Source organism: Zonotrichia albicollis, chromosome 36 (genome assembly GCF_047830755.1).
Source record: "Zonotrichia albicollis isolate bZonAlb1 chromosome 36, bZonAlb1.hap1, whole genome shotgun sequence".
Lineage (NCBI taxonomy): Eukaryota > Metazoa > Chordata > Aves > Passeriformes > Passerellidae > Zonotrichia > Zonotrichia albicollis.
In genome coordinates, this window is record NC_133854.1 from 819597 (window position 1) to 831127 (window position 11531).

The window sequence follows — 11531 nt, forward strand, 5'->3', positions numbered from 1 at the left end:
CTGCCATGTCCAAACCCTCCAAACCAGATCCCAAAGCCCCTCAAAAGGGGTATGTCAACCCAGTTTGTCAATCAGATCAAGGGGGCCTGCCATGTCCAAACCCACAAATCAGATCCCAAGCCCCAAGGGGGGTCCTGTTATGTCCAAACCCCCCAAATCAGATCCCAAAGCCCCACAAGGGGGTCCTGTTATGTCCAAACCCCCCAAATCAGATCCCAAAGCCCCACAAGGGGGTCCTGTTACGTCCATGGGACAGCAGGGACACCGGGAATGCTGGGCGTGGAATGGGGAAAATGGGGACACTGAAATGGAACTGGGACCGTGGGACAGCAGGGACACTGGGAACGAGTGGGAACACTGGGAACATTAAAACTATACTGAAAGAACAGAAGAAAAAGTTCTCATCAGAAGGCTGGGCTAAGAATAGAGAAGAATGAAATAGAAATCACTCTGCCGTGGTTGGCCATTAATTCCAAACACCCACACGAGACCAATCACAGATCTGCCTGTTGCATTCCGCAGCAGCAGATAATCAATGTTTGCGTTTTGTTCCTGAGGCCTCTCAGCTTCCCAGAAAAGAAAAATCCTTAAGAAGGATTTTGAATGAAAAGATGTCTGTGACAGCGTTCAAAAACGCATAATCACATAAGCGATTTTATGCGGCGCTTTTTATTAAAAGCTCTGGGAATCGAGTATTAAAACCCAAATCTGATTCCGACCATGCATTTGAGATGAACGTGTTTTTTGCCCTGTCGTTATATAACTTCCATGTTAATTATTAAACTTACATTGTTCTATTGTGTGCATAGATTTCAGCAAAATATAGCCCCCTTAAATTTCCAACATAGTTTCTCATGATTCTTCTTATGACTATGCAATAGTTATATTTAATTACCAAATAAATTTCCAACGTAGTTTCTCATGATTCTTCTTATGTCTATGCAATAATTATATTTAATTACCAAATAAATTTCCGACATAGTTTCTCATGATTCTTCTTATGACTATGCAATAATTATATTTAATTACCAAATAAATTTCCAACATAGTTTCTCATGATTCTTCTTATGATTATGCAATAATTATATTTAATTACCAGATAAATTTCCAACATAGTTTCTCATGATTCTTCTTATGACTATGTAATAATTATATTTAATTACCAAATGAATTTCCAGCATAGTTTCTCATGATTCTTCTTATGACTATGCAATAGTTATATTTAATTACCAAATAAATTTCCGACATAGTTTCTCATGATTCTTCTTATGATTATGCAATAATTATATTTAATTACCAAATAAATTTCCAACATAGTTTCTCATGATTCTTCTTATGATTATGCAATAATTATATTTAATTACCAAATAAATTTCCAACATAGTTTCTCATGATTCTTCTTATGACTATGCAATAATTATATTTAATTACCAAATAAATTTCCAACGTAGTTTCTCATGATTCCTCTTATGACTATGCAATAATTATATTTAATTACCAAATAAATTTCCAACGTAGTTTCTCATGATTCTTCTTATGACTATGTAATAGTTATATTTAATTACCAAATAAATTTCCAACATAGTTTCTCATGATTCTTTTTATAACTATGTAATAGTTATATTTAATTACCAAATAAATTTCCAACATAGTTTCTCATTATTTTTCTTATGACTATGTAATAATTATATTTAATTACCAAATAAATTTCCAACATAGTTTCTCTTGATTCTTCTTATGACTATGCAATAATTATATTTAATTACCAAATAAATTTCCGACATAGTTTCTCATGATTCTTTTTATGATTATGAAATAATTATATTTAATTACCAAATAAATTTCCGACATAGTTTCTCATGATTCTTCTTATGATTATGCAATAATTATATTTAATTACCAAATAAACTTCCAACATAGTTTCTCATGATTCTTCATATGACTATGCAATAATTATATTTAATTACCAAATAAATTTCCAACATAGTTTCTCATGATTCTTCTTATGATTATGCAATAATTATATTTAATTACCAAATAAATTTCCGACGTAGTTTCTCATGATTCTTCTTATGACTATGCAATAATTATATTTAATTACCAAATAAATTTCCGACATAGTTTCTCATGATTCTTCTTATGATTATGCAATAATCATATTTAATTACCAAATAAATTTCCAACATAGTTTCTCACGATTCTTCTTATGATTATGAAATAATTATATTTAATTACCAAATAAATTTCCAACATAGTTTCTCATGATTCTTCTTATGATTATGCAATAATTACATTTAATTACCAAATAAATTTCCAACATAGTTTCTCATGATTCTTTTTATGACTATGCAATAGTTATATTTAATTACCAAATAAATTTCCAACACAGTTTCTCATGATTCTTCTTATGACTATGTAATAGTTATATTTAATTACCAAATAAATTTCCAACATAGTTTCTCACGATTCTTCTTATGACTATGCTATAATTATATTTAATTACCAAATAAATTTCCAACATAGTTTCTCGTGATTCTTTTTATGACTATGCAATAATTATATTTAATTACCAAATAAATTTCCAACATAGTTTCTCACGATTCTTCTTATGATTATGCAATAGTTATATTTAATTACCAAATAAATTTCCAACATAGTTTCTCGTGATTCTTTTTATGATTATGAAATAATTATATTTAATTACCAAATAAATTTCCAACATAGTTTCTCATGATTCTTCTTATGACTATGCAATAGTTATATTTAATTACCAAATAAATTTCCAACATAGTTTCTCATGATTCTTTTTATGACTATGCAATAGTTATATTACCAAATAAATTTCCAACATAGTTTCTCGTGATTCTTCTTATGACTATGCAATAGTTATATTTAATTACCAAATAAATTTCTGACATAGTTTCTCATGATTCTTTTTATAACTATGCAATAATTATATTTAATTACCAAATAAATTTCCAACATAGTTTCTCATGATTCTTCTTATGATTATGCAATAATCATATTTAATTACCAAATAAATTTCCGACATAGTTTCTCATGATTCTTCTTATGATTATGTAATAATTATATTATTTTTTATAATATTATTTATATCATTATAAATATTTATATTATAAATATTTATATTAGAAATATCTATATTATAAATATTTATATTATAAATATTTATATTATTATAAATATATTATTATAAATGTAAATATTATTATATTTAATTACCAAACAATCATCACATCTAACAAGTACACCTTTTATCATACTGCTTACGCAGAGAACACAAAGCCTGACATTTCCAAAGACCGTCTTTAACATTTCCCAGGGGCTCCACTATCAAGTGGGCTCTGTTCTTCAGCGGTGCCCCAATGTCGATGGTGAGGAAGATGAGGGATATTTCAGACAGACTCTCCCACCTGTCCCCATCCCACAGGACGTGAGCTTCCAGGTGCGCTCCGGGCAGGTGACGGCGCTGGCGGGGCCCAACGGCAGCGGGAAGAGCACGGCGGTGGCGCTGCTGGAGCGGCTGCGGGAGCCGGGCGGCGGGGCCGTGCTGCTGGACGGGATCCCGCTGGCAGAGTACGAGCACCGGTACCTGCACCGCAAGGTGGGACAGCACTGGGAACACTGGGAATGCTGGGAATGGAATGGGGAAAATGGGGACACTGAAATGGAACTGGGACACTGGGAACGCTGGGCGTGGAATGGGGAAAATGGGGACTCTGAAATGGAACTGGGACACTGGGAATGCTGGGCAGGAATGGGGGAAATGGGGACACTGAAATGGAACTGGGACACTGGGAATGCTGGGCGTGGAATGGGGAAAATGGGGACACTGAAATGGAACTGGGACACTGGGAATGCTGGGCAGGAATGGGGGAAATGGGGACACTGAAATGGAACTGGGACACTGGGAATGCTGGGCATGGAATGGGGAAAATGGGGACACTGAAATGGAACTGGGACACTGGGACAGCACTGGGAACACTGGGAATGCTGGGCATGGAATGGGGAAAATGGGGACACTGAAATGGAACTGGGACACTGGGAACGCTGGGCATGGAATGGGGACACTGAAATGGAACTGGGACACTGGGACAGCACAGATACTGGGAATGCTGGGCAGGAATGGGGAAAATGGGGACAGGGTTGGGGACACTGAAATGGAACTGGGACTGTGGGATAGCACTGGGAACACTGGGAATGCTGGGCGTGGAATGGGGAAAATGGGGACACTGAAATGGAACTGGGACACTGGGAATGCTGGGCGTGGAATGGGGAAAATGGGGACACTGAAATGGAACTGGGACCGTGGGACAGCACTGGGAACACTGGGTGTGGAATGGGGAAAATGGGGACAGGGATGGGGACACTGAAATGGAACTGGGACTGTGGGACAGCACTGGGAACGCTGGGCGTGGAATGGGGAAAATGGGGACACTGAAATGGAACTGGGACTGTGGGACAGCACTGGGAACACTGGGCATGGAATGGGAAAATGGGGACACTGAAATGGAACTGGGACCGTGGGAATGCTGGGATGCAATGGGGAAAATGGGGACACTGAAATGGAACTGGGACTGTGGGACAGCACAGACATTGGGAACGCTGGGCGTGGAATGGGGAAAATGGGGACACTGAAATGGAACTGGGACACTGGGAATGCTGGGCAGGAATGGGGAAAATGGGGACAACGATGGGGACACTGAAATGGAACTGGGACACTGGGAACGCTGGGTGTGGAATGGGGAAAATGGGGACACTGAAATGGAACTGGGACACTGGGAATGCTGGGCGTGGAATGGGGAAAATGGGGACAGGGGTGTGGGGACACTGAAATGGAACTGGGACCATGGGGCAGCAGGGACACTGGGTGTGGAATGGGGAAAATGGGGACACTGAAATGGAACTGGGACTGTGGGACAGCACTGGGAACGCTGGGCAGGAATGGGGAAAATGGGGACACTGAAATGGAACTGGGACACTGGGAACGCTGGGCGTGGAATGGGGAAAATGGGGACACTGAAATGGAACTGGGACTGTGGGATAGCACTGGGAACACTGGGAACACTGGGCGTGGAATGGGGAAAATGGGGACACTGAAATGGAACTGGGACACTGGGAATGCTGGGATGCAATGGGGAAAATGGGGACAGCGATGGGGACACTGAAATGGAACTGGGACCGTGGGGCAGCACTGGGAACACTGGGTGTGGAATGGGGAAAATGGGGACACTCAAATGGAACTGGGACACTGGGAATGCTGGGCAGGAATGGGGAAAATGGGGACACTGAAATGGAACTGGGACACTGGGACAGCACTGGGAACACTGGGAACGCTGGGCATGGAATGGGGAAAATGGGGACACTGAAATGGAACTGGGACACTGGGAACGCTGGGCATGGAATGGGGAAAATGGGGACACTGAAATGGAACTGGGACCGTGGGACAGCACTGGGAACGCTGGGCATGGAATGGGGAAAATGGGGACAGCGATGGGGACACTGAAATGGAACTGGGACACTGGGAACGCTGGGCATGGAATGGGGAAAATGGGGACACTGAAATGGAACTGGGACATTGGGAATGCTGGGATGCAATGGGGAAAATGGGGACGGGGAGTTGGGGACAATTGTGACGTTGTTCACAGGAGTTTTTGGATGGGGGAAGAGATGAGGATTTGACTCCACGTTTCGGAAGGCTTGATTTATTATTTTATGATATAAATAACATCATAAAATGAAAAATTATATATATGATATATATTATATTAAAACAATACTAAAAGAATAGAAGAAGGGATTTCATCCGAAGGCTGGCTAAGAGTAGAATGGGAAAGAATGATAACAAAGATTTGTGGCTTGGGGTTCTCTGTCTGAGCCAGCTGGGCTGTGATTGGCCATTAATTACAAACAACCAGCACGGGCCAATCCCACATGCCCCTGTTGCATTCCACAGCAGCAGATAATCAATGTTTACATTTTGTCCCTGAGGCCTCTCAGCTTCTCAGGAGGAAAAATCCTAAGGAAAAGGATTTTCCATAAAAGATGTCTGCGACAAACAATGAAATGGCACGGGAACATGGGAGCAGAAAGGGGGATACTGGGAAGAGGGATGGGGACATCGGGAATAGGGTGGGGATGACAAAAATGGGATAGGAAGATTGGGATATGGGATGGGGATGGGAAAAGTGGGAAGTCAGGGCTGGGGGGGGACACAGATGGGGAGAATGGGATCAGGGATGGAGACCATGGGCACACCAAGGTGGGATGGGGTCATGGAACAGGGGTGGGGACACCAGGAGCATGACAGGGCTTGGTGCTGGGCCAGGTGGTGCTGGTGGAGCAGGATCCCGTGCTGTTTTCCGGAACGATCCGTGAGAACGTCCTGCTGGGGCTGGAGCGCTGCGGAGAGTCGGAGCTGCGGGAGGCGGCCACGGCTGCCGGAGCCATGGAGCTCATCCAGGGGCTGGAGCAGGGCTGGGACACGGGTGAGAGCCAGGGGATGGATGGGGAACCCCTGGGGAACATCCCCGTGATGCCAGGATCCGCGGGCAGCCATGGGAGAGCGGGGTGGGAGGCACATGGAGGGGTGTGGGGGGATCGCTGAGGGCACACCCACTGATCCCATGGGATTGCTCACCTGGGTCTGATCCCATGGGATTGCTCAGACCCCACTGATCCCATGGGATTGCTCAGACCCCACTGATCCCATGGGATTGCTCACACAGCTCAGATCCCACTGATCCCATGGGATTGCTCAGATCCCACTGATCCCACTGATCCCATGGGATTGCTCAGACCCCACTGATCCCATGGGATTGCTCACACAGCTCAGATCCCACTGATCCCATGGGATTGCTCACCTGGGTCTGATCCCATGGGATTGCTCAGACCCCACTGATCCCATGGGATTGCTCACACAGATCAGACCCCACTGATCCCATGGGATTGCTCACCTGGGTCTGATCCCATGGGATTGCTCAGACCCCACTGATCCCATGGGATTGCTCACACAGCTCAGATCCCACTGATCCCATGGGATTGCTCACCCGGCTCAGACCCCACTGATCCCATGGGATTCCTCACCTGGGTCAGACCCCACTGATCCCATGGGATTGCTCACACAGCTCACATCCCACAGATCCCATGGGATTGCTCAGACCCCACTGATCCCATGGGATTGCTCACCTGGGTCAGACCCCACTGATCCCATGGGATTGCTCACCTGGGTCAGACCCCACTGATCCCATGGGATTGCTCAGACCCCACTGATCCCATGGGATTGCTCAGATCCCACTGATCCCATGGGATTGCTCACCTGGGTCAGACCCCACTGATCCCATGGGATTGCTCACCCGGGTCAGACCCCACTGATCCCATGGGATTGCTCACACAGCTCAGACCCCACTGATCCCATGGGATTGCTCACACAGCCCAGATCCCACTGATCCCATGGGATTGCTCACACAGGTCAGATCCCACTGATCCCATGGGATTGCTCACCATGCAGGTCAGATCCCACTGATCCCATGGGATTGCTCACCTGGGTCAGATCCCACTGATCCCATGGGATTGCTCAGACCCCACTGATCCCATGGGATTGCTCACCTGGGTCAGGCCCCACTGATCCCATGGGATTGCTCACCCGGGTCAGGCCCCACTGATCCCATGGGATTGCTCACACAGCTCAGACCCCACTGATCCCATGGGATTGCTCACCTGGTTCTGATCCCACTGATCCCATGGGATTGCTCACCCAGGTCAGGCCCCACTGATCCCATGGGATTGCTCACACAGCTCAGATCCCACTGATCCCATGGGATTGCTCAGATCCCACTGATCCCATGGGATTGCTCAGACCCCACTGATCCCATGGGATTGCTCACCCAGGTCAGACCCCACTGATCCCATGGGATTGCTCACACAGCTCAGACCCCACTGATCCCATGGGATTGCTCAGACCCCACTGATCCCATGGGATTGCTCAGATCCCACTGATCCCATGGGATTGCTCACCCAGCTCAGATCCCACTGATCCCATGGGATTGCTCACACAGCTCAGACCCCACTGATCCCATGGGATTGCTCACCCTGGTCAAACCCCACTGATCCCATGGGATTGCTCACCTGGGTCTGATCCCACTGATCCCATGGGATTGCTCAGATCCCACTGATCCCATGGGATTGCTCACCCAGCTCAGATCCCACTGATCCCATGGGATTGCTCACCCAGCTCAGATCCCACTGATCCCATGGGATTGCTCAGATCCCACTGATCCCATGGGATTGCTCAGATCCCACTGATCCCATGGGATTGCTCACCTGGGTCAGACCCCACTGATCCCATGGGATTGCTCAGATCCCACTGATCCCATGGGATTGCTCAGATCCCACTGATCCCATGGGATTGCTCACCTGGGTCAGGCCCCACTGATCCCATGGGATTGCGCGCCTGGGTCTGATCCCACTGATCCCATGGGATTGCTCAGATCCCACTGATCCCATGGGATTGCTCACCCAGCTCAGACCCCACTGATCCCATGGGATTGCTCACCTGGGTCTGATCCCACTGATCCCATGGGATTGCTCACACAGCTCAGACCCCACTGATCCAATGGGATTGCTCACACAGGGTTGGGATTGCCCGGGGAGTGGGAGCAGAGGGGAGCACTGCATGGCTGCACCCCACTGATCCCCCGTGGTCGCTCCCGCAGAGGTGGGGGAGCGCGGGGGGCGGCTGGCGGCCGGCGAGCGGCGCCGCGTGGCCCTGGCCCGGGCTCTGCTCCGGCGTCCGGCCGTGCTCATCCTGGACGAGGCGCTGGATGATGGAGATGACGGAGCGGTGAGCAGGGTGGGGTGGAGGGGGTTGGTCTGGGTAGGGGTGCAGCTGGTGAAAATGGGGTGCGATGGGACGGCTGGGATGGCTGGGATGGGATGGGGTGGTGGGAATAAGGGATAGTGATTGGCATGGAGTGGGAATGATGTGATGGAAGACCGGGATCGGATGGGGTGGTGTGGGTAAGGGATTGGAGAAATAGGACAGGATAGTAGGGTGGGATAGAGACCAGGGGTGTAGGATGGCAGGAATGTAGAATGAAAGGATGGAGACAAGGAGATGGGATAGGGTGGGATGGGAATGAAGGGGATGGGAATGCTGGGATGAGCACAGAGGGATGGAATGCAATGGGGTTGGTCTGGGTAGGGGTGCAGTTGGTGAAAATGGGGTGCGATGGGATGGCTGGGATGGCTGGAATGGGATGGGGTGGTGGGAATAAGGGATAATGATTGGCATGGAGTGGGAATGATGTGATGATGACAGGGATTGGATGGGGTGGTGTGGGTCAGGGGTTGGAGAAATAGGACAGGATAGTAGGGTGGGAATGGTGAGGATGGGATGGAGACCAGGGGTGTAGGATGGGAGGAAAGTGGAATGAAAGGATGGAGACAAGGAGATGGGATAGGATGGGATGGGAATGCTGGGATGAGCACAGAGGGATGGAATGCAATGGGGTTGGTCTGGGTAGGGGTGCAGTTGGTGAAAATGGGGAGCGATGGGACGGCTGGGATGGTGGGAATAAGGGATAATGATTGGCATGGAGTGGGAATGATGTGATGGAAAACCGGGATTGGATGGGGTGGTGTGGGTCAGGGGTTGGAGAAATAGGACAGGATAGTAGGGTGGGAATGGTGGAGACCAGGGGTGTAGGATGGCAGGAAAGTAGAATGAAAGGATGGAGACAAGGAAATGGGATAGGGTGGGGTGGGGTGGGAATGAAGGGGATGGGAATGCTGGGATGAGCACAGAGGGATGGAGTGCAATGGGGTTGGTCTGGGCAGGGGTGCAGTTGGTGAAAATGGGGTGTGATGGGACGGCTGGGATGGCTGGAGTGGGATGGAGAGATGGGGTGGTGGGAATAAGGGATAGTGATTGGCATGGAGTGGGAATGATGTGATGATGACCGGGATTGGATGGGGTGGTGTGGGTCAGGGGTTGGAGAAATAGAACAGGATAGTACGGTGGGAATGGTGAGGATGGGATGGAGACCAGGGGTGTAGGATGGCAGGAAAGTAGAATGAAAGGATGGAGACAAGGAGATGGGATAGGGTGGGATGGGGTGGGAATGGAGGGGATGGGAATGCTGGGATGAGCACAGAGAGATGGAATGCAATGGGGTTGGTCTGGGCAGGGGTGCAGTTGGTGAAAATGGGGTGTGATGGGACGGCTGGGATGGCTGGAATGGGATGGGGTGGTGGGAATAAGGGATAATGATTGGCATGGAGTGGGAATGATGTGATGATGACAGGGATTGGATGGGGTGGTGTGGGTCAGGGGTTGGAGATAGGACAGGATAGTAGGGTGGGATAGAGACCAGGGGTGTAGGATGGCAGGAAAGTAGAATGAAAGGATGGAGACAAGGAGATGGGATAGGGTGGGATGGGAATGAAGGGGATGGGAATGCTGGGATGAGCACAGAGGGATGGAATGCAATGGGGTTGGTCTGGGTAGGGGTGCAGTTGGTGAAAATGGGGTGTGATGGGATGGCTGGGATGGCTGGAGTGGGATGGGGTGGTGGGAATAAGGGATAGTGATTGGCATGGAGTGGGAATGATGTGATGGAAGACCGGGATTGGATGGGGTGGTGTGGGTGAACGAGGTGGAGAAATAGAACAGGATAGTACGGTGGGAATGGTGAGGATGGGATAGAGACCAGGGGTGTAGGATGGCAGGAATGTAGAATGAAAGGATGGAGACAAGGAGATGGGATAGGGTGGGATGGGATGGGAATGCTGGGATGAGCACAGAGAGATGGAATGCAATGGGAAGGGTTGGGGTGGTGGGAGGAGGATGGGATGGGACAGAGGGCATGGGGATGGTGTGGGCAGGATGGCAGAGTGGGCGAGGGGATGGGGTGGACAACGGGGAGGTGGCATGGTGAGAACAGGATGATGGGGTTAGGGTGGGACTGAGAGTGGGGTGGGGTTGGTTGGGTGGGATCAGGTGGGACAGGGTAGGACTGAGCTGGATGGGTTGGGATGGGATTTCTCTGAGCTGGATGGGTTGGGAGGAGCTGGATGGGTTGGGATGAGCATTCTCTGAGCGGGATGGGATGGGATGGGATGGGATGGGATGGGATGGGATGGGATGGGATGGGATGGGATGGGATGAGCTGGATGGGTTGGGATGAGCTTGATGGGTTGGGATGAGTGTTCTCTGAGCGGGATGGGATGGGATGGGATGGGATGGGATGGGATGGGATGGGATGGGATGGGATGGGATGGGATGAATGTTCTCTGAGTTGGATGGGTTGGGATGAGCGTTCTCTGAGTTGGATGGGATGGGATGGGATGGGATGAGCTGGATGGGTTGAGTGTTCTCCTAACTGGATGGGATGGGATGAGCGTTCTCTGAGCTGGATGGTTTGGGATGAACTGGATGGGTTGGGATGGGATTTCTCTGAGTAGGATGAGATGGGATGAGCGTTCTCTGAGCTGGATGGGTTGGGATGGGA

The 11531-nt window shown here is 48.1% G+C and overlaps 1 protein-coding gene across 2 annotated transcripts in view; it reads left to right on the plus strand.

Moving 5' to 3' along the window:
- Positions 1 to 11531, plus strand: part of LOC141726582 (antigen peptide transporter 2-like) — a 30488-nt gene that overhangs the window by 16750 nt on the left and 2207 nt on the right. For both annotated transcript variants that reach the window (XR_012577711.1, XM_074531536.1), the window contains exons 9-11: positions 3452 to 3625; positions 6350 to 6509; positions 8736 to 8863. Coding sequence is in view for 1 of the 2 variants with exons in the window: in XM_074531536.1 (XP_074387637.1) it covers positions 3452 to 3625; positions 6350 to 6509; positions 8736 to 8863 (462 nt within the window). In the remaining variant the exon portion in view is untranslated. The remainder of the gene's footprint in view (positions 1 to 3451; positions 3626 to 6349; positions 6510 to 8735; positions 8864 to 11531) is intronic.